Raw genomic sequence first — 24,718 nt, 5'->3', positions numbered from 1 at the left:
AACAGTTAAATATGGAGTTGCCATGTAACCCAGCAATTCCACTCTGAAGTGTACACCCAAGAGAAATGACAACATTCACACAAAAATTTGTGCACGAATGTTTAAAGCAGCATTATTCACAGTAGCCAAAAGGTAGATATAACCCAAATATCCATCAGTTGATGAATGGAAAACAAAATGTGTGGTATCGATACAGTAGAATGGTACTCAACCATAAAGACAGAATGAAATGCTGATATATGTTACAACATAGATGAACTTTGGGAAAATATTATGCAAAGTGAACAAAGCCAGTCACAAAAGACCACATATTATATGATTTCATTCATATGAGGTGACTACAACAGGGAAGAAAGTAGATTAGTGGTTACTTAGGGCATGGAAGTTGGGAGGAAGGTGGAATAGAGGAGTGATAGCTAAAGGAATCAGGATTTCTTTTTGAGGAGATAAAATATTTAAAAATTGATTACAGTAATGGTTGCACATTACTAAAAACCATGGATTGATATACTTTAAATGGATGGCTATATGGTATGTTAATAATATCTCAATAAAGCTGTTTAAAAAATTAGAAAAAGGTTGATAATTGTCAAAGTTGAACAATAGAACTAAAGGTTCAATGTGCTAGGCTCTCTTCTTTTTGATTCTTTAACAATGTTCATAATAAAATGTTTATCAACATTTTAAGTGAAGTTTAAATGTTGTATGAATTGTTTTAAATATGGCTCAATGGTTGAGCATTCCTCGACCTATGAACCAGGAGATCACATTCGATTCCCGGTCAGGGCACATGCCCAGGTTGTGGGCTTGATCCCCAGTGTGGGGCATGCCAGAGGCAGCCCATCAGTGATTCACTCTCATCATTGATGTTTCTATCTCTCTCTCCCTCTTCCTTCCTCTCTGAAATCAATAAAAATATATTTTTAAAAAATAATTAAATATGGTAAGGTTTCACATCGTGTTGCCTCAAGTAGAAGTGCTACACAGAATTACCTGACTTGTTAGTCATGAAACTTTGGTATTGCTATATAAAAGCACCTACATTTAACCTTCAGTGGAGCACATAGTTTGCATTATACTTGTCAGAGCTATTTTCATCAAGAAATGCCATCTATGTGTCCCCTTGCCAACATCTTTGCAGAGTTTACAACTTTCAGCAATTTATTGGCATGAACTATGCAATACTGTTAAGCAGCTGCTCTGCAGTTGAGCTGTTTTAATAAGCACCACTCTATGCAAATAGTTTATATAAATGGCCAAGCTATGTGCTTTTGGATTCAAGACAGCAATATATCTCTTTCATGGAGATTATTTGTACAATAACAATCATCATCATGATTATCATCATCTGGACGTTTCATAAGAAAGTTCTTGCCCTCGACTTCTTCAATTTTGAAGAGTAATTATTTTACTGCAGTGTGTTTTTTATTGTTTTGTTTTGTTTTAGTTTTAGCTTAAGTTTCAATTATATGATTAAAAGTAAGTCTACATTTATTAATTTTAATGAGTGGTTCATTAATTATTGAAGTTACTGTAATTTTCCTCTGTATTTGATATGCTAGAATTATAACACATATACTATTAGTTTTTTCAAAATGAGCATAAAAGCATGTCAGAATTAATAAATATTATTATTTGTTTTTTAAATCAAACATTTAGTAGACCATTTGTGCCTAAACTATTCATATGCATGAGAAGCTTAAAAAATAAAACACCTCTGTACATGATGATGAAAAAGAAGTAATAAAATTTTTTGAAATTTCACTGTTATTTAAGTCACTAGGGGCTCAGTGCACGAGTTCGTGCACCTTGAAAGGAACTGTGGGCCATGAGGCTGTGGTGGGCACAGGGATGAGTCACGGCCCATCCTCCGTGCCGCTGCCCAGCCCCTCCCGCCATGGCCCCCAGTCCCCTGTCTGTTGGCAGCCCCACTCCCGCCACCGCCGCTCCCACACGCTGGCGGCACCGGCCCCTCTCGCACTCACTGACAGCACAGAGCAATTGGGGCTGGTGCCAGCAGTGAGTGCAAATGGGGCTGGCGCCGGCACCGGGTGTGAGAGGTGGCTGCTGGCCCCAATCGCCCCTCAGGAGCAGGGGGAGGTAGAGAAGCCCTCGGGGCGATTGGACCGGCAGCCACTGCTCACACCCGCTGACGGTGCTGAACAATCAGGGCCGGCACCGGGTGCCAGCAGCGGGTGCGAGCGGAGCCAGCACCAGCAGCAGGTGTGAGCACATGGGAGCAAAGAATTTTCAGTAACCACCAGAAGTTTGCCCCATGACAGTGACCAGTGCCCCACTTTGGTCTGGCACCCCTGCTCACCTGCTCCACTATCCTGCCGTGGCTGATGCCCGCCATGTTCCACAATCTGCCGCCTGCTACCAATGCCTGCCATGTTCCGCACGCACCGTGGTAGTCAGCGCACATTATAGCAACCGGTTGTTTTGTTGTTCCGCCTTTCGGTCTATTTGCATATTAGGGTTTTATACATATAGATGTTTCTAAAGCCAGACTCTCCTTTGCAGCTGGCAGAGTCTCTCAGGTCTAATTGGCGATCAGAACATAGCATAACACTATTGGTCTTCCAGGTTTTATTAATTTCAGTTATGTGTGTTACATCAGACAGACCTGTATAGGCATCTTATTTCTTTAAAGAGCTGCTTCACATATAAGTGTCTATAATAGCCCAGCCCTTCAGAGTGTAGTTTGAATAAATATTATCTATTTTCTGTGAGTTATCCTAAAAGTTTTAAACAGAATGACCTCATAGTTTTAAAAAAGATTATTATTTACCTAAAATGTGCTAGCAGCATTTTGGCCAGCCATAAAGCAATATACTTCTCAATAATCTTAATTTTGACATTTAAATAAGTAATGGGAACTTTCTATTTCAAGGGCAAGTGTCCCATCAATAAGAATTAGTACCTTAAAAAAAAAGGCAGCTCTTCAATGGAATTGATAGTGATATAAAATGTTTGATATAAGCAGTACTTTTATAAAATAAGATTTTCTGAAAATTATTTCCTGTATTTTTTTGAAATAAAAGGGCAATTATGGTATAAAAAAAAGAATTAATGAATATTATTGTAAATCAGACTGTGTTATAGAATAGTATTTAAAGGTGTCTAACAAATGATAAAAAGAAAAAAGAGGATTGGGCATGGTGCTTTTTCAGTATCTGAATTTTACAATGAACAAGTAATGCTTTATAATTTAAAAAAACACACAGGAATTTTAAAATGTATTTGGAGAAATGGCTTCAAAGTTGTTGAGTGATTTGCTGGGGATAGGCTCCGGATTAAGACATTCCACGTTTTCCTTTTGGGGAAGAGAATCTATATTCTGCCTGAGGACCCTAGAGTAAAGTCTGCTAGACAGATTTTCTTGTCCACATGTACAGATGTTGTACTCTTTCATTCAGATGAATGGCCCATAACAGCAGAAAGAAAACATTTAATCTGCTCATTCGTTCATAAGTTGGAAGACACAACCAAAGACCATCAGAAAATGCAAGAAAATTAATAGCACAAAAGAAAAAAATCAGAATAAGCAGAGAAACTGAACCTCTTCCCCAAAGGAAACAAAAGAAAATTCTGGAGCAGGAAAGAACTTACAAAGTATTGTAATTAGTTTCTTCAGAAAGATTTGAGAAAATAGTCTTTTCATAAAACAAGAAATAGTGGGAGACTAAATTGGCACTAGGCACTGTGGATTCCAGCTAGTGGGGATCGAGTGGGGTGTTATATCTCAGGACTCAACCCTGTTGGACCACCACAGGGGTGTGGGTTGGATTGGGCAACCTCCCCTGTGAGCAACCTCAGGATTGGTTTAGTGTCTGTATCAAAGGTGGTACGGCCTCATGCTCACTCTGGCTTCAGGAGGTTTAGGCTTGGCTGGGATGCAGAGTTGGGGGAGAGGCTAGTGGTGATTTCCCCTTTTACAAATCCTTGGGATTATAGAGAGTCTGCTTTGCCCCAGAGGAGCCTCAAGTTCATGGAGATGCTGATTGTATCTGTTGCTGCAGTCTTTTCATTCAGCCCTATCTGGAGAAGTGCTCAGAGCCCTGGGTCAAGTCAGAAAAAGGCCCCCAAAAGATAACCAAACAAGATTAAAACACAATTCATGTTTAAAAAAAAAAAGGAAATCCTATCTAATAGAGGGAATAGGCTAATTGACTGTCACGCCCTCACAAAGATGGCGGCACCCACAGCCAATAAGGAGGTAATATGCTAATTAACTGCCACGCCCTCAAAGATGGCGGTGCCCACAGCCACAAGATGTCGGTGCCCAGTCCCTTCAGCCCCGCCAGGGCAGCAGGCGTGCAGCACACCTGCCTCCGCAGTCCCCCAGTCTCCTCAGCTCCCCAGCCACCCAGGGCCAGCCCGAGGCACAGGCAAGCCTCAGATGGAGGCTGCCCAGCTGCCCAGGGCCAGCCCGAGGCTCAGATAACCAGGGCTGGCCGAGGCTTGTGCTGCCGGCAGTGGTAGAAGCAGAGGTGTGATGGGGCGTCACCTTCTCCTGATCGCCAGGTCTCCTCCTGCCCCTGAGGGCTCCCAGACTGTGAGAGGGGGCAGGCCAGGCTGAGGGACCCCCCTCGGGTGCATGAATTTTTATGCACCGGGCCTCTAGTAAATAAATGAACAAATAGTGGTGGTAAAAATTTGTGATATTTTAAAATTTTGCTAAAATCATAAAATAAAATAAAAATCATGAAGTTACTGTATTAAGTAAAAATGCCAGTATAAGTATGTGAGCAAAAGTCAGCGAATTCGCCATAACCGGTTTGGCTCAGTGGATAGAGCGTCGGCCTGCAGAATGAAAGGTCCCAGGTTCAATTCCGGTCAAGGGTATGTACCTTAGCTGCGGGCACATCCCCAGTGGGAGGTGTGCAGGAGGCAGCTGATCAATGTTTCTCTCTCATCGATGTTTCTAACTCTATCCTTCTCCCTTTCTCTCTGTAAAAAATCAATAAAACATATATTTTTTTAAAAAGTCAGCGAATTCTCCTAAGACTTAGAAAAGGTAAAAAGATGGAAGTTAAGGAATAGCTAAACAATATAGAAGATTTCAGAGAGAGAAAAATACGTCGAAAGATACAGGAATCAGCTTGACATCAGAGTTCTCAGAAATTTGACTTTGGAACAGAGAAGTAATCCCATCCAAGTTCTGAAAGAAAACACAGTACTTTCTTCCACAGTACCCTCTCTTGAAAACATACTAGACTGTATGCCATCAAATAACAAAAAGAGAGATGCACGAAATAATGGAACTTGCCAAAATGTGCAATAAAAATAAATTTCAGAATAACAACTGTGCATCGGTCTTAAAAACAGTCAGTCAAAATTGATTCCTGTGAATATTATGATTAAGAAGCTAGATATTCTTAGGTAATATTTTTTAAAGGGCATATATTGTTTCATCCATTAAGGGGGAAAAGGCAGAACTCAAAGAAGAAAGGGGAATAACTATAAGAAAGTCAAGCTTGAAATAGGAGCTAAATAAATGGTATGATTTTGAGCCCCTATCTCTAAGAATATAGCCAGAAAACACTTGAATCATAAAATATTAAAATAGTAGAACATTGGTGCATGAATGAATAAAAAGACCATTGGAATAGAGTTTAAAAGTCCAGAAATAAACCATATACTTATGGATGTTTACTATATGGTAAAGTTAACATCTCAAATCAATGAGGAAAAATTTGTCTATGCAGTACATAATGTTATTACAGATTAGCCATGGGAAAAAAAGATGTTTAATCCACCACACTTATCACCAGAGCCCAGGATAAACTTGAAACAGATCAAAGATCTAAATGTTTGAAAAATAAAAGAAAAAGAAACCATAAAAGTAACTTGAGGAAAATGGAAGAAGAACCATGGAGAAGGCTATAAAGTTGAAAACTGACATATTCAGCTACATCAGAATCAGAAAGTACATAGCAAAAAAAAACACAAAAAAACAAAAGTGTAAATAAAGTCAAATAAAAATTAATTGAAAAAAAGTGCCATTCATGTTACAAAGGGCTGATATCTCTAACATATAAAGAGCTCCTTGAAAAGTATAAGAAAATGACCAATCACCCAGTAGAAAAGGAAATATCCTTATATATATGAAAAGCTATTCAACCTCACAGTAGACGAAATGCAAAACAAACATACCCAAAAACTTATCAGATTGGCAAAAATCCAAAAAGGTAACACAAGCATACATTTTATCAATTAGGGAACTGAAGCTCATTGAACCAGAGTAGATTGTCTGTATTTACACAATTAATAATAGAGTCAGGAATGTCTGTGTCTTTGACTTCTCACCTAGTACTAATACACTGAGTGGCCAGATTATTATGATCTCTGAACGCGTAATAATCTGGCCACTCTGTGTGTGTGTGTGTGTGTGTGTGTGTGTGTGTGTGTGTGTGTGTGTGTGTAAATCCTATCTAATAAAAGAGAAACATGCAAATTGACTGTACCTCCACTATGCCCCAAGCCATGCCCATAAGCCAATCAGGAGTGAGTATGCAAATTAACCCAACCAAGATGGCGGTTAATTTGCATATCCAGGCAGAAAGTGAAGACTGAAGACGGCGTAGAAGGAAGCCAAGCACTGCAGAAGGGAGCGAAGCTGCAGAGAAGCAAGCAGGGCGGCAGAGAAGGGAGGGAAGCAGGTGGGGCGGCGGAGAAGGGAGGGAAGCAGGCAGGGCAGGGGAGAAGGAAAGAAAGCAGACCGCTGCAGGAAGCCCTATTGCAGGAATCTTCCTGCAACAGGCCTCGTGTGTGTGTGTGTGTGTGTGTGTGTGTGTGTGTGTGTGTGTGTGTGTTTATATAAATATATATATACACAATCTAATAAAATAGTAATATGCAAATTGACCATACCTCCACTACACCCACAAGCCACGCCCACCAGCCAATCAGTAGTGAGTATGCAAATTAACCCAACCAAGAAGGCTGCGGCAACGGAGCAAGCAGGATGCTTGGGTTTCCCCGGCAGTGGAGGAAGCCAAGCTTCCTGCACATCCTGGCCGGCCCAGGCCTCCACTCAAGGCTACAAAGTTTCAATTATCCTATCTAATAAAAGAGTAATATGCGAATTAACCATCACTCTGCTACATCCACAAGCCACACCCACCAGCCAATCAGGAGTGAGTATGCAAATTAACCCAACCAAGATGGCTGCTGCCATGGAACAAGCAGGAGGCTTGGCTTCTCTCAAGGCTACAAAGTCTCAATTATAGAAGATAAATAAATCCCAGATACCAGGCCCTCCACTTGGGTCGCCGGGGGGGGGGCGTGGCCGGACTGCAAACCACCACAGGCCCCTCGCCCAGGCCGCTCCACGCCCCAAGGGAACCCTCACCCTGATCCAGGACACCCTTCAGGGCAAACCAGCCGGCCCCCACCCATGCACCAGGCCTCTATCCTATCTAATAAAAGAGTAATATGCAAATTGACCATCACTCCAACACAAGATGGCTGCCCCCATGTGGTCAAAAATGGCTTCCCCCATGTGGACATAAGATGGCTGCCACAAGATGGCCAGCAGTGGAGGGCAGTTGGGAGGGACCAGGCCTGCAAGGGAAGGCAGTAGGGGCAATCATGCCTACAGAGGAGGGCAGTTAGAGGTGACCAGGCCAGCAGAGGAGGGAAGTTGGGGGCGACCAGGCTTGCAGGGAAGGGCAGTTGGGGGGGACCCAGGCCTTCAGGGGAGAGCAGATGGGGGGGACCAGGCCTGCAGGGGAAGGCAGTTAGGGGCAAACAGGCTGGCAGGGGAGCAGTTAGGCATCAATCAGGCTGGCAGGGGAGTGGTTGGGGGTGATCAGGTTGGCAGGCAGAAGTGGTTAGAGACAATCAGGAAGGCAGGCAGGTGAGCATTTGGGAGCCGGCAGTCCTGGATTGTGAGAGGGAAGTCGGACATCCCTCGAGGGGTCCCAGATTGGAGAGGCTGCAGGCTGGGCTGAGGGACACACACCCCTGTGCGCGAATTTTGTGCACTGGGCCTCTAATATATGTATTTGAAATTCGTGCACGGGGGGGGGGGGGGGGGGGGGGATGTCCCTCAGCCCAGCCTGCACCCTCTCCAATCTGGGACCCCTCCAGGGATGCCCGACTGCCCAGGCTGGCCACGGGGAGGAGACGTGGGCGGTTGGCCAGCATGCCTGCTGGTCAAATTCCTGGTCGAGGGGACAATTTATATATTAGCCTTTTATTATACAGGATATACACTGAGTGGCCAGATTATTATGTGTTCAGAGATCATAATAATCTGTCCACTCAGTGTATATTGCCACTACATGTGCTTGGCTTTCTTTGTGTTCAGTAGATGATGGTATTTTGGATACTATTTGATCTATTTGATGTTAAAGTGGAATTTTCTGTTCTCAAATTTACCAATAATATGAAACGGATCATCTATATGATCAAACAGTAAAACTGAACAAAATTGTTCTACATTTTATTTTCGTACCCATTGTATTACCTTAACAGGAATTTTACAGAAACTTGTTGCTTTTGAAATGTTCCTTACCTGGGTTTCACAAACCATGCTAACACTGTTTAATACTATCAGTGAACAAAAGTAGTGCCTTGAGCCTGGCTAAGGTGGCTCGGTGGTTCAGCGTAGACCCATGAACCAGAAGGTCAGGGTTCGATTCCTGGTCAGGGCACATGCCCAGGTTGCTGGCTCAGTCCCCAGTGGGTGGCGTGTGGAAGGTAGCCAATTGATGATTATCTCTCATCATTTATGTTTATATGTCTCTCTCCCTCTCCCTTCCTCTCTGAAATCAATAAAAATATATTCAAAAAAAGCAGTGCTTTGACAGAACCCTACATTTGGGTGATCCTCATCTGGATAAAGCAAAGACATTTGATTTCTCTTCTGTCTCCTACTTCAGGGATCATCTGTTTCCTATAACTGCTCCTATACCAGCAGCAGAGAAACAAAAGATGGTCTCCTCGAGAGCACTTAGGGGCCAAACCCTTTGCCTAGTACACATGCAACTTCTTCCTTTTTTTTCCTCCTCGTGCTCATTGCCTCCCCCCTCCCCCCTGCAAGTATGATCTTCTTTACCTTATTTATCTGTAGACTAGAGGTAGGTGAGTTTGGGGGGGAGATAATTTTTTCCTTTTTTTTAACCTTCATACCAAAATAAAAAAGTTATGGCCGTTAAAGGGAGGTGGTTTCAGGTAGAAATTTTCTTTGGATGTGCTGAGAGACTGTCATCTCCCTTTCCCTTCTACTTCTTGTAGTAAGTAGAACAGGGACTGAAAGCTGCCATAATACCAGGAATGTTTAACATTAAATCAGTGGTCATTTACTTCACTCTAGGGGAGCATATAAATGAAATAACATTCTCTTGAAAGCAAAAAGAGCCTTCAAAAGGCTCAAATAATCCGGTGAGGCTGGGTCCCGGGTCCAGGTGAGGCCGCGCGCCCCTGGGTCCTGGTGAAGCTGGATCCCGGGTCTGGGTGAGGCCGTGTGCCCCTGGATCCGGGTGAGGCTGGGTCCCGGGTCCGGGTGAGGCTGCCCCCCTGGGTCCGGGAGAGGCCACGCGCCCCTGGGTCCGGGTGAGGCCACGCGCCCCTGGGTCTGGGTGAAGCTGGATCCGGGTCTGGGTGAGGCCGTGCGCCCCTGGATCCGGGTGAGGCTGGGTCCCGGGTCCGGGTGAGACCGCGCCCCTGGGTCCGGATGAGGCTGGGTCCCGGGCCTGGGTGAGGCCATGCGCCCCTGGGTCCGGGTGAGGCCACGCGCCCCTGGGTCCGGGTGAAGCCGTGCCCCTGGGTCCGGGCGAGACCAAACCAGAGGGAGTCGGACCTGCATTACCGCCATTTGTCCACCATCCAGAGCTGAAAAGTCAGTGCCGACATGTACACATAAGGAACTGGTGGACATGGAAATTGGGTCTCAAAAGAACTGTTGGTCCAGAAAGAAACTCACTACAGACTGATTCATTTGCCTGTCAGCATAACTATTAGTGCTCGTCTCACATTCGGTTCTTATAAGTATATTTCTAGTAACACATGATCTCACTCATCTAGGGGAAATGATGAACAACATAGACTGATGAACAAGAACAGACCCAGAAACAAAGAGACATCAATCGGACTGTCGGGCCTCAGAGGGAGGGTAGGGGAAGGTGGGGGTAAGGGGGAGAGATCAACCAAAGGACTTGTGTACATGCATATGAGCCTAACCAATGTTAAGGACAACAGGGGGGTGGGGGCATCCGTGGGGAGGGGTGTGGGATGGGAATGGGGGGATAAGGACAAATATGTGACACCTTAATCAATAAAGAAATTTAAATAATAATAATAAAATAATGACCATAAAAAATAAAATAAAGATGTCTAACCTAAAAAATAAAAAAACAAACAAAAAAAAATACACACAAAAGGCTCAAATATTGGCCAAGTCTGAAATGCAGCCATTCTCATTTGCATTGGCCTAGCCAACCCCAGTACTGCAAAAGGAGAAAGAAGATTCCAGTGCCATTTCTTCCAGCTTCTCGCTTGGCCCTAAGATTTATTAAGCTCTGTGGCTTAAACTCAACAGCTCTGTTTTTAAATACCCACTCAAGCTAGATGGTTCTAAATAGAACTAATGACAGCCAGAAAGAAAAAAAGGCCTGTAGGAACTTGCTCTGACACAGAGCTGATGTCTATAAACAGATTAGTAAAAGGGAGCAGAACATCTTTCTATCACTGTAAGTTTGTGTCTTGGCATGAAGATGAAATAAACAGCCTCCCACTGTTCTACATATAATAAAGGAGAGTTTATTCTGTCCTCTGTCCACATGCTTGTGTTTGATTGAGTCAATGTAGTGATTAACCATAAATATCCACTAAGTAATGTTAGGTGCTAAAAGTTTGACTATAGAGAAAAATAAAAGACAAAATAGACTTGGAAGAGGGAATGAGTGAAAATTTTTACCTGAGTTCCTTAACAAGTTCAGATAATAATTCTTAGTCCAAACAGCAACTGGATAAAGCTAACTCCATTTTTCATTTGTAAGACAATAGGGAATGCCATGGTTACATTCTGAAGATGTTTTCAAATTATTTTTTGAGCTGCTGATTAGTAAGCAAGAAAAAAAAAATTGGACTCTTTTATTCCCTCCCATCTTCATATAAGATTTCAGAAGGAAATTGTATAGTTTACGAGTAGAAAAAGTTAAATGGCTAAATAATTTACTCAACAAACATGTAGAAAAATTATAGTGGAATGTAACTATGCCAATGGTTTTCACATTTGTCTGTCCTTAGAATCACCTGGAGATCTTTTAAAATGTTCAATGCTGAGGTCGCTCCCCAACCCAATTATTTTACAATCTCTGGGAGTGAGGCACAGGCTTCAGTCGTTTTTGAAGCTCCTCAGGTGACTCCAATGTGCAGAAAAACTTAGGAACCATTAGACTATGGGATGACATTTATTGTTTATCATACTAAAACTGTCAGTGACCATGTGTGCCATGTCTGTTATTGTTCATTAGTATGTTATTTTATATAGTATAATTGCTTCAACTGTTTCTTCTACTCCAAGAATAAAAATAAGTTTTAATGTCAATCCTTATTAGTCTACGAGAGGCCTGATGCATGAAATTCGTGCAAGAGTAGGCCTTCCTTTCCCCGGCTGCCGGCGACTTTCCTCTGACACCTGAGACCCGGGCTTCCCTCGCAGCCCCAGCTTCGTCCGAAGGTCATCTAGAAGGACATTCAGAAGGACGTATGGTCTAATTAGCATATTACACTTTTATTATTATAGATGTGCTGAAATCATACTTGCTGCTTTCTTCTATTTTCATATATCAACAGGAATTGGCAGCAATGAAGCAGATTCTCACTAATATGCGCAGTCAGCGTTCTGAGGACAGGTTACTTCTTACTAAAACGGAATCAAAAAATGTGACAGAAAATCAAAAATCAAAGATTTTGAATGTGCCTAGAGAACATGAAGATAATATATTTATACCCAAACCAACACTCTTTGTAAGTACAAAAAGAAAAAACAACTTAAAATTTTAATCTGTTTTTCACTAAATACATTTTACTTAAATCTCTTTGCCTCTTGTTCATATTGGTTTTAAACTAATTTTAGTAGTTTAATGAAAGGGCCTAGAAATATCTGTATACCTCATATACATACATATTCAGAAAAGGGAAGCTTCAGTAGGATATTTATATATCCTATCTTATAGCTGATAATTGGGTTTTATTTTTCTAGTTAATATGTTGGACTTGCCCAGAAATTAACCTTAATCTCGAATTTACCTCCTTAAGTCTCCAGGGACTAATTATAGGGGAATCAGGAAGACATATCCTATCTAATAATAGACAAATATGCAAATTGACCACACCTTCGCTACGCCCAAGCCACGCCCACCAACCAATCAGGATGAATATGCAAATTACCCCAACAAAGATGGCGGCTAATTTGCATATCAAGACAGCGTAGAAAGAAGCCAAGCACTGCAGAAGGGAGCAAAGCTGCAGAGAAGCAAGCAAGCTGCAGGGAGGAGAAGGGAGGAGCGGAGGCGGGGCCGGGGGAGAAGGGAAAAGCAGGCGGGCTGGCAGAGAAGGCGGGCTGGGGGAGAAGGGAGGAGCGGAGGCGGGGCCAGGGGAGAAGGAAGGAGAGCGGGCTGGCGGAGAAGTTAGAAAAGCAGGGGGGCTGGCGGAGAACGAGGGGCGGGGGACAAGGGAGGAGAGCAGGCAGGGTGGGGTAGAGTGCAGCAGGAAACCCTATTGCAGGATTTTTCCTGCAACGGGAACGCTAGTTTATAAATGTTTGTTTTATACTAGAGGGAAGGTGCACGAAATTCGTGTCCCTCAGCCAAGCCTGCACCCTCTACAGTCTGGGACCCCTTGAGGGATGTCCAATCAGGCCTAAATGGGCAGTCGGACATCCCTCTCACAATCTAGGACTGCTGGCTCCCAACCGCTCACCTGCCTGCCTGCCTGATTGCCCCTAACTGCTTCTGCCTGACAGCCTGATCACCCCTAACCACTCCCCTGCCAGCCTAATCGATGCCGAACTACCCTCCCCTGCTGGCCTGGTCGCCCCCAACTGCCCTCCCCTGCCGGCCTGATTGCCCCCAACTGCCCTTCCCTGCAGGCCTGGTTGCCCACAACTGCCCTCTCCTACTGGCCCGGTCACACCTAACTGCCCTCCCTTGCCAGCCTGGTCACCCCTAACTGCCTTCCCTTGCATCCTGGTCACCCCAAACTGCCCTCCCCTACAGGCCTTGTCCCTCCAACTGCCCTCCCCTGCAGGCCTGGTCCCCCCACAACTGCCCTCCCCTGAAGGCTTGGTCCCCTCTAACTGCCCTCCCCTGGAGGCCTGCCCCCCCTCAACTGCCTTCTTCTGCCGGCCATCTTGTGGCGGCCATCTTGTGTCCACATGGGGACAGCCATCTTTGACCACATGGGGGCGACCATCTTGTGTGTTGGAGTGACAGTCAATTTGCATATTACTCTTTTATTAGATAGGTAAGAATTGCCCAGCCAGTGTGGGTCAGTGGTTGAGCATTGACCTATGAACCAGGAGGTCAGAGTTCAATTCTCAGTCAGGGCACATGGCCTGGTTGTGGGCTCCATCCCCACTGTGGGGCATGCAAGAGGCAGCCGATCAATGATTCTCTCTCATCATTGATGTTTCTGTCTCTCTCTCTCCCTCTCCCTTACTCTATGAAATTAATAAAAAATATATACATATTTTTTAAAGAATAAAAGGGATGCAAAGTATCATCCATCCCCTTTTATTTATGAAACAGTATAGTTTGCTCTGTTTCCTCATAAAGTATGAAATCAATCATATTAACATTAAATGAAATGCTTATATTAGGTAGAAATGTGTACGCACAGAAATTAGTTAAAGAATAGGAAAGAACAATTTGAAAGTGGTATTTTAACAAATAGTAGGAATAGCGATAGAAAAGCAATAGAATCAATATAGGAGTAACTATTAAATATTTCACTGTACTTCAACATGGTTTCCCATGCATGCTTTAATTTCTCAGAAGAAATATATTTACCATCTGAACATAGAGACTTGAAACCAGATTTTAACTGCGATATTCTGATTCAGTGGGTCCTCAGAATCTTATTATTTTTAAACTCCCTAGATGATTATAATAATCAGTCAAGTATGGGAGCTTCTGATCTAAGCTCTTTCATTATACATTCAGATAATGCTACTCAAGATCAATGAGGTGATTACAGAGTTCAACCTTTTAAAGTAAAAAAGAAGTGGCCAGCCGCAGTGGCTCAATAGTTGAGCATAGACCTATGAACCAAGAGGTCATGGTTCGATTCCTGGTCAGGGCATATTCCTGGGTTGCAGGCTTGATCCCTGTAGGGCGAGCATGTCAAACTCAAAGGCTAACATAGCCAATAAACAAGGTTTAAGTTTATGTGGGCCGCAAAGAAAAAGCTTCAATTTTCATAGAAACATAGGTTTATTTCGATAGAGACATGCTGACTACAAAGGGCTGAAATAAATGAGTAATTGTTAACATAAAATAATAGAACATTTTAATAAAAATTGATATTTTTTCTTGAACATTAACTTACCAGACACTGAATAGCTACACAAATTAATAAGCATAATGCAAATATACCTATTTTTCTTGTTCTCCGAAAGCAAAATATTTCCTATTGTGCACACCAAACAAGTCAGTGCAAGACTAATGATGTGGCAATCAGCTGCTAAAATATTCGCTGCTATTATTAGTGGAGAGAAATGGTGCGCCTGTGAGTAAGGCGCATAAGGGAAATGAATGCAACACGATTATAATAATCAGTCATTAACGAACATCATAGTTTGTTATTAATAATCCTATGTAATAAAAGCCTAATATGCTAAGTGTCTGGTCGGCTGTTCAACCAATCAAAGCATAATATGCTAATGATATGCTAAGGCCACTCAACTGTTCACTATGACATGCACTGACCACCAGGGGGCAAATGCTCTGACTGGTAGGTTAGCTTGCTGCTGGGGTCAGGCCAATCAGGACTGAGTGAGATGGGCCGGACACACCCTGGAGCCCTCCCTCAGTCCCTCCCTGGCTGGCCAACCTCCCGCTCCCTCCCCAGCCCTGATTGTGCACTGGTGGGGTCCCTCAGCCTGGCCTGCACCCTCTCGCAATCCGGGACCCCTCGGGGGATGTCAGAGAGCTGGTTTCAGCCCGATCCCGCAGGCCAGGCCGAGGGACCCCACTGGTGCACGAATTTGTGCACTGGGCCTCTAGTTATGTATAACAGGATATTGTAAAAATTAAGTTATGAAATTTTTATTAAAACATTTCTTACATACCATTATATTGGCTGGGCCGCAAAAATATTGGTTGTGGGCCGCATGCGGCCCATGGGCCTTGAGTTTGACATGCTTGCTGTAGGGGGCATGCAGGAGGCAGCCAATCAATGATTCTCTCTCAACATTGAAGTTTCTATCTCTCTCTTCCTCTCTGAAATCAATAAAAACGTTTTTTAAATAAAATTTTAAGAAGTGACAGAGTTACAATCTAGAGTAAATAAGGGTAACTGTTGTAAGAATCTATATGGCAATAATGGAGACCAAGTTGACAGGATGGAGAAAGCAGGAAGCCTCAGTTTACCAGCCTGGATACAAGGCAGCCTGGATATGAATTTCTGCAGCTGAGTCTGTGGATCTTTTCCTCTCGTGGTATATCAGCTTCTCTCTCAGTTTCTAGTTATTCGTATTTTCCACTTCTTCATTAACTTGCTCACGGCTCCTCTTGAGACGTTTCTGTGTACCTTCCCATATCTACTCTCTTAAAACCTAGTCCTCCCTGTATTTTCCTGGAGCAAGAATCTAATTGGCACAGCTCATCCTTATTGGGTGATATCCTTTGTGGCAAGACTTGTGACGGGTATTAGCCAGCCTACTGAATGGCTGCCATTATAGTGAGCAGGGGTCACATGGCACCAAATAAAGCTGCCCAGGGCTGTTTATTCAGAAGGATCATTGCCAGGCAAGTTTTTCTTAGAAAGTTGGCTGGGATTATGACAGACACTCTGATGTGTCCCTTATATTACAATCTACAGGAAGAAAGCAGACGGACCACATAGATGTTAATGGGAAACATAGGGTCAGATGAAAACCACAAGATATAGCCAGAGACCTAAAGCCTATCACCCTCTGGGATCTGCTTTGCTGACCCTTCTCTGTTTAAGCAATGAACTATTATTCCTTCTGACCCTGACCTCCCACATTTCTGACTTTAGCTTTGTAACTTGATTCTGATATCCTGAAATCCTGACTCTAACCGGTACATAAGTAGTAGTAAGATTTTTCCAGTACCTCGAGATAAGGTTATGCAGTGAGAATGAAATGAAGAAGAATCAAAATATAAAGTATTAATTGAGTAGTTTTTATTTCCTTTTTTGTGCTTATCTATTTTTCTACAATAAACTATTTTTTTATAAGAGAAAAAGTTTTAAAAGAGGTATGAGTTCAGCTATGTCCTTATGAAAACTGAGAGATAATACTGTCAAATCAAGACTATGTGGTGATAATGCAAAATTAGCCCAGTCAGTATGGCCCAGCAATGGTGCGTCGACACAGAAACCAAGAGGTCACAGGTTGGATTCCCCAATCAGGGTACATGCCCAGGTTGCGGGCTCCATCCCCAGTAGGGGGTGTGCAGGAGGCAGCTGATCAATGATTCTCTCTCATCATAGATGTTTCTATCTCTCCTATCCTTCTCCCTTCCCTCTCTAAAAAAATAACTGAAGAGGAATAACAAAATTTGTTACATGAAGTGCCAGCTTATGGGTGTGAAGGATAAATAATCTTTTTAATATGCTAATATAAAAGAAACACTAGTGTTTAAATAGGTTAAAGAGTGGAGTTACCAAAATAAAAACGAGTTAATTGTGTACATGAATTGATTTATTATGCCCAATTGATTAAACAGTCATCTATTAGGAGTTGGCAAATTTTTCTTTAAAGATCTAGTTGGTAACTATTTAGGCTTGTAGCTACATACAATCTCTGTTGCATATCCTGTTTGTTTCTTTGTTTTTTGTTGTTGTTGTTTAAATGTCAAATCCATTCTTAGCAGGCAATCCAAACACAGACAGACCAGGGGCCATGATTTGCCAATCAGTGATCTCACGCTTCTTGCTCAGTACTAATCAAAAGCTGGTAAAGGCTTAGAAGCTTCCAGTATCTGAAACTTAGGATAGATAGTACCTTACTGATAAAAATATCTGGAAATGAGGAATATACATCTCATGAGAATAAGAAATCAACTTTCCAGAATCACTGTTATCTGTGTTGGAATTTATTTGAATTTAGTAGTGATTAAACATAGATATTGATGTAAATGAGAAACCACTGTGACATAGTCTATGAACAGGTCACCTGAATTTCAGACAGTCATATGACTGAAGGCAGAAGTTTACCTAGAAAGATTGAACAGATCAGTGAACTTTAATTCATACAACAGACTATACTACTTCCCTGTTTTACTCGTTATTGTCACTACCACTGAATAATCCCAGTGTTACTGAGAATGATAAATACTGCCCGCCATGCAGGGTGGTGGTTGTCCGGTTATTGGAACCATATTGTTGTGTTACTGTAGAGGCATTTTCTTTCACATTATGTAGGGGAAACTCTTGAATGTAGACTCTCATGAGACTTTATGTCCAAACTTAAATAGAACTGAGAGGCTTCTGTGATAGCAGACCAAAACAGCATTCATTCATTTATTTATTCAAAAATGTTTATCGAGCACGTCCTTTGTGCCAAGCACTGTTCTGGGCATTAAGGATATAAAGATTTCTGCCACACTCTCACATTCCTGTAAGGCTAAGAATTACTGAATATTCAAAAATGTAATTGTATTCAGTGTCAAAATTATGGATAATATAGGGAACCACCACTAAATACTTTATTATTGTATATCATTAATATATAAAGCATTTAGATTTTAAAATGACAGTAGAAATAAATCTATTCATGTAACTAACATTTATTGAACAATATTTTATGACTTTAAGGAATACACAGTTTATTGAGTGACTGATTCAAATAAACAATTGTAAGAATGATATAACAAGTTAAGTATTGAAGGCTTTAAGTTCTTAAAAGGAACACCAAAAGAAGCCTGGATGACCCTAACTGGTTTGGCTCAGTGGTTAGAAGGTCAGCCTGCGGACTGAAGGGTCCCGGGTTTGATTCCGGTCAAGGGCTTGTACCTTGGTTGCGGTACATCCCCAGTGGGGGGTGTGCAGGAGGCAGCTGATAGATGTTTCTCTCTCATCGATGTTTCTACTTCTCTATCCCTCTCCCTTCCTCTCTGTAAAAAATCAATAAAATATATTTTTTTAAAAAAAAGAAGAAGCCTGGATGTATCAGGGCAAGCTTCTTAGAGGAGGCGATTTTTGAGCTGAGTCCTGAAAAACAAATAGGAGTGAGCTCTTCAGGCAGAGAAAACATCAAGTGGGAAATACTATTCATAGTTAGCACTTATTAGGGACTAAGTGCTTTTTACAGACATTGTCTCATTTTATTCCCTCAGCACCCTCTGATGTAGGTTACTGTATCAGACAAGGTCCTTGTACCAAATAGATGTCACATTCTGAAGGGACTGTTTACAAGCATGTGGAAACCAAGTGATGAGGAACATTTCAGGACTAGTAGCTGACGTTTTTGTCACTCCTAGGTCTCAAGGCGCAAGGAGAGGGATCGGAGCCTTCTTATGGAAACTTTGGTCTCCTGTAGAAGAATTTAGCCACTACCAAACCATGGCCAGGCAAAGAAGGAGCTCGGGACTAAATATCACACTTTCTTTCTCCTCCCACCTACAAGCCCATTGACTAAACCTACTTCAGAAACTAGAAGACACCACTGACAGCTTCCTGGGCACAGAGCGGGTGGACAAGGATGGAGAATAGATCTGAGGGTACCCAGAATATCCAGCACAGTTATTTTTAATTATCTCCATACTAGAGGCCCGATGCACAGAACTCGTGCAATAGTAGGCCTTCCTTCCCTCAGCTGCCGGCACCAGCTTCCCTCTGGCACCCGGGACCTGGGCTTCTCTCACAGCCCCAGCTTTGTCTCGAAGGTAGTCCAGAAGGAAGTCTGGTCTAATTAGCATATTACGCTTTTATTATTATAGATTACAGAAGAGATAACTGAGAAGTCATCAACTTTCCCAGGTTTGCAAATGAATGGATGAAGCCTGTTTCATCCCAAACTTGTTCTTTAACCACTGTGCTGAACTGTCCTCAAGCCACAAACATCAAAGGAAGTGTGGCATTGGGGTACCTACTGGGGCCAGACACTTTCCTGAGTGCTAAGATAAAGATGAAACAAAATTAACACTAACTTTTTAAAGGTTAAGCGTCAATATCCAGGAATTGCTTTTCACTCCTAGTTCGGTGGCTTAAGCAAATTGTTCAGTCTCTCAGATAAGCATTAAAGGCCTAATATTTGGCCCTTTGGAGTCATCAGGGAACTAAGTTACTTCTGCCTTTCTCTTCAGCCATCCTTGGTATGTGGCTTCTGTCCTCAGATTCACAATATGCTTGTTGTAGCCTCAGCCATCACATCTGCATTGTAAGCAGGAAGCAGAAATGGGGAATATACCATCTCCCTCCTAAAAGCGTTTTCATAAGTTCTAACCAACATCTACTCACATCCTATTGGCCACAACTTAGTCACATGGCCATACTTGGTAGCAAAGGAGGTTGATTAATGTAGTTTTTACCTGGGTGAGCCCTTTACTCTCGTAATAAAATTAGAGTTCTCTTATTAAGAAGGGGAAAGTAGATATAGGCCAGACAGCCAGCAGGTTTTGTCACAAGGTCTTAATTCATTTTTATATCCCCATCACCTAAAACAAGGAACTGGCACATAGTAGGTGCTCAATGAAGTGCTATTAAGCTAATCTCAACTACAAATAATTTAGTTTATGTAGGAGAGTGTCAAGAGACAGGATTAGAGAAGTAAGTATGGGCCCGATGCTAAGGGGCCCTATATTCTAAATTGAAGTAGTTAGAACATGACAGTGAAAGTGAGGTGCCCGCACAGTAACCTAGAGATAGGAACGTGCATTAGTCCTGTGGGAGCAGGCTATAAAATTAATTTTAATCAAAGATCTGAAAAGTCCATTTAGGAAGTAGAAAAGCAGTTAATCCTCAGGACAGAGGTACACTTGTGGCAAATCTACTTCATTAACACATCTGAAGAAAGAATGTACTGGAGGGAAAGGGATGGAGGGAGGGTGGTCTGCAAGGGACCAACACAGATAAAAGAAATCAGAAGAACTGTCTGCCATTGAATTCTTTTACTGCCCTTTTGGAGTCTTAAGGTTCCTTTTTAATATCAAAAGTTTTATTTAGCTTCTTCCCAAATACACATAGTAGTAATAAAACTTTTAGTATCAGTTGACTAAGAAAGTGGAGATGTACAAATTATATACCCTTTGCTATAAGCTGGACGATCTGTAACTTGGTGTGTAGAAGTGGCTTTTAGATTTTTTTTTTTTTTTGTCCAGGAGCCACAGTTAAGAAAACCATTTTACATCATGACTTAGTGAAGATCACAATTTCTCAGAGCACAACTTAACCCCTACAATGGCAAGGTACTCTGATATTTTTGTATTCTAGTCTGTGCGATTATTTTTCTTTCTTAAATCTGGTCTTAAATTGATTTCCTTACCCATGGATTGAGAAGCTACAGTTTTCTTCCAGTTGTATTGAGATATAATTCAAGAGACCTACAATTTCACAAACACTGGTTCTTCTGTGACTGTGATTGTGAGAATCTTAGATTTGCAGCTGACTCACCTTTCTTCAGTCACCTGAAAATCTCGATCTGATTACAAGTGAAGTAAGCAACTCCCCAATTTTACTCTGATTTTTCTTTATGGTCTGTGACTTAGCTTAGAAATTTTTTAAATAAGACTGGCAAAAGTAACAGGCATTTCTGGCCAACGGACAATTACATTTCTCATCACCAGTTAATAAACTAGCATTCAGCTCAGCCACCTTTGAATTCTCTTGGTAGATAGCACCTGGCCTTTCCCTATCATGGAAATTTCTTTCTCCTTTAATACTAAGGACTTTGGACTTTTCTTTCCAAGAAAGAACTCTAAAGTGTTTTAAGGCAGTTTTGCATTTTAGAAAGATAAGCTTGGACAGATTGTGGACTATGAGTTGAACAGAATAGAAGAGAAAGCCAAATCAGAGTTAGGAAACTCTGGCAGGAATTAAGCCAGAAATGATAAGAGCCCAAGGTAAGCCATTGGGGTCAAGATAGTAACAGAATGAGGAGTTTAAAAGATAGTCAGTAAAAGGTGGGAACTGTTTAAAATAGATGTAGCAAGTGAAAAGAAGGAGAAATCTAAGATGAAGAAGAAAAGGACATTTCTGGTTGAAGTGACTGAGCAAAGTATAGTACCTTTTACCAAGAAAGAGAATATGGATGATTGGGGGTTCATTTTGACATACTGAATTTTGGTTGCCTGTGGGGAACAACATGTAAAAGCATTTGTAGCTCAGGTTAGAGCTATGGTATAAAGGTGGCAATGCGGGGAGGAGGGAAGGTATTTGGTGGTAACTGAACCTGGCTTATGTGGTGGTCATTGAAGCTGGCCAAGGGCGTGGATAGGTCAAGAGGAGCTGACCACTGAGGTCACTTCCAACATTTTATGTGTCAACTATGGCATATAAAATTATGAAAAACATAAACTTGTAAGTATCATACTTATCTATGTGCCTGCATACATATATGTATATATATTTAGGAATGTAGTCCTTTATAACTTTAAACAGATGGAAGTGGAAAAGCAGTAAGCTTCATATTTAACATATTGTCATGTATAAAATAGGCTGCTTTGACTGCCTATGTAAGGCCCTATATAAGGAGTTCTGAGTGCTTTGTTCTGTAAGTCTACCTCCCTTGCCTTTTTGTTACTACTCTGTACTGCTGAAGTGATTGAGCAGTGAACCAAGAAGAACTGTGCTAAATACTTAGCAATTCAGTAGAGCCAAAGCACAGTGATTTGGATCTAGTCATTATTTAATAAATGTTTATTGAATGAATGAATGTCCATATATAGATAGATGAGACTGACAAAAAAAGAAGCTGTGTCCTTGATTTTTTTTTCATAATTCTCTTTGAACATAGAAACAATTCATATGATACTCACTTCCGTACAATATGTTAAATACAGGCTTTGAGCCAGAAAACACAGATGTGTATTTTTCTACAGACATACCAGGTGGGAGATTATTTCTCACAAAACATAAAACCTTTGTCCCTAAAGTATCCTTCTGAATTCGGAAAAGTGATTATTTACTGTAATCTTACATAAGAAGCCCCAATGCATATTGGTACTTAGTTCTATGAATTGCCTTTCTTATCCTCCTAGTAAGCATTTTACTTAATTTTCTCTCTTTCTTTTTAACAGACCAAAAAGGAAGCACCTGAGTGGTCTAAGAAACAAAAGATGAAGACCTAGTGTTTTGAATGGATTTGCTATATCGCTATTTACTCCTGAAGTTCTTTTTCTGATGAACAAGAAGTTTATCTTAATCATGTGCTTGGCATTTTTAAAATAATTAATATAAAATTTATTTTCACCAAATGGTAAATTAACAGATTTCAGCATAATAATCAATATGTATAAAAGGCAAACAATAGTATAATTTAATATTTGGTTTTATCTATTTTGTTACAAAATAAATAGACTGATGAAAATTTGTACGTTTAATCATTTTCAAGGTTTTTTAAATTGTGTGGCTTATAAATATACAGCTGTTATATTGGTGAATATATTTTCTAACAGTATAAATTTCAAGTTTAAATATCATAACACAAATACCAAACATCTTCCATTTTTTTAAATTAAGAATTACTTATGAAATCTATTGGAAAGCACTTCAAGTGCTCAGTAATGGCGGTCAGATACCATTTATTTGATATTATATTAACCAATTAAATCTGGTAGAAACTTTGTTATTTCCCCTGTCCAGGTCAGGTAGCTCAGGTGGTTAGAGCATGTCCCAGTACACCAAGGTTGCGATTCGATCTCCAGTCAGGGCACATACAGAATCAACCAATGAATGCACAAATAAGTGGAACCAAAAAAATCAATGTTTTGCCCTAACCGGTTTGGCTCAGTGGATAGCGCCTGGGCCTACAGACTGAAGAGTCCCAGGTTCGATTCTGGTCAAGGGCATGTACCTTGGTTGCGGGCACATCCCCAGTAGGGGGTGTGCAGGAGGCAGCTGATCGATGTTTCTAACTTTCTACTCTCTATTCCTCTCCCTTCCACTCTGTAAAAAATCAATAAAATACATATATTTTTTAAATCGGTTTTCTCTGTCTTGCTCCCTCTCTTTCTCTAAAATCAATTTTAAAAATGTTTTAAAGAAAGAAAAAGTTTGTTATTTCATTGGTCAAATAAAAATTCAGTGGAAAGGTCCTGGCTGGGTGGCTCAGTTGCTTGAACCATTGTCCGTACACCAAAGGTTGTGGGTTCGATTCCCAGTCAGGGCGCATACCTAGGTTGCCGGTTAGATCCCCAGTTGAGGCACATACGGAAGGCAACTAATTGATGTTTCTCTCTCACATCTCAGTGTGATTTTCTCTCTTGTCATAAAACATGCTCCATTTCTCATCCAAGAGATACAATTTAAAGGAAAAGAGGGTTAGAGGAAGAGGGAGAGATATTTATCAGGTTTTTCTCAATTACTACTGACATAATGGCTGGATAATTCTTTATTCAGGTGGGAGTGGGGGGCAGTCCTTTGAATTGTGGGATATGTAGCAGCATCTCTGCCCTCCACCACTAGATGACAGTAGCACCCCCTCCTCAGTTGTAATAACTAAAAATGTCTTTTGTCCCCTGGGGACAAAACACCCCCACCTAGTGAAGAACCACTGATATGCATATCAATGGTTATCTTGGTGGATTTGAATAGAGAATACTATCTGTTCAATAAGTTCTTTGAAAGTCACATTAGCATAGGCTATTAGTGAACGTGAGAGAACAGAAAAAGCCTTTGATAATAAATACTTGTAAATCTGATAATGGCCTGAAAACCCAAATCTCCCCCGGTTTGATTTGGGTACATCTTCTAACACTATATATGACTTTCTGCAACATAGGTTTGTGAAAATGGCCTTTGTCCAGCATGCATCCTAAATCCAGGATACCCTGATTCTTTCATTAAAACTAAATTAACTTGCCCTGGATGGTGTGGCTCAGTTGGTTGAGCATCCTTAAAATCCTTAATTTTTCCCTCTTTCCTTTTATTTCTAGAAATACTCTTCAAAAAAGTTTATTATTTCTTACCATAATAACTATTAATAAATCTTGGTTAGATTATGATATGAAAGCTTTTCATGATCCAGAGAATAAAAGCATGGAACAGACTGTGGACTGTCAGCGGGAAGGCAGGGGTAGGTTGGTGGGAAGAGATCAACCAAAGAATTTGTATGCATATATGTGTAACCCCTGGACACAGACAATTGTGTGGTGAAGGCCTGGAGGAGGGGGTGGGGCTCTAGAAGGAGCGGGAAGGGGAGGACATTTGTAATACTTTCAATGATAAAGATTTTTTATTTAAAAAAAAAAAAAAAAGAAAGAAAGCTAGCTTTTCAGAAGACATTGTGAATTTTCAATTCAGATACCATTCATTCCAAAAAGTTTTCGCTGTTCCACCATAATAATCTGAACTATGT

General features: G+C 41.4%; 1 protein-coding gene across 3 annotated transcripts in view; it reads left to right on the top strand.

The window, feature by feature from the left end:
• PIBF1 (progesterone immunomodulatory binding factor 1) overlaps window positions 1-24,300 on the top strand; it is a 213,295-nt gene extending 188,995 nt beyond the window's left edge. Inside the window, exons 17-19 of one of the 3 annotated variants that reach the window (XM_079779469.1) lie at window positions 11,809-11,982; window positions 20,523-20,609; window positions 22,440-24,300. In XM_079779469.1, the coding sequence (XP_079635595.1) occupies window positions 11,809-11,982; window positions 20,523-20,561 (213 nt within the window). In that variant the 3' untranslated portion in view covers window positions 20,562-20,609; window positions 22,440-24,300. Of the gene's footprint in view, window positions 1-11,808; window positions 11,983-18,683; window positions 20,047-20,522; window positions 20,610-22,439 lie in introns of those variants that run through there. The other 2 variants (XM_079779468.1, XM_079779467.1) reach the window with 2 other exon arrangements.
• Window positions 24,301-24,718: the final 418 nt, after the last annotated feature.

This window comes from Cnephaeus nilssonii (genome assembly GCF_951640355.1).
Source record: "Cnephaeus nilssonii genome assembly, chromosome: 8".
NCBI lineage: Eukaryota > Metazoa > Chordata > Mammalia > Chiroptera > Vespertilionidae > Cnephaeus > Cnephaeus nilssonii.
The sequence above is the reverse complement of the archived record's forward strand: the minus strand, read 5'-3'. Positions and strand labels throughout refer to the sequence as shown.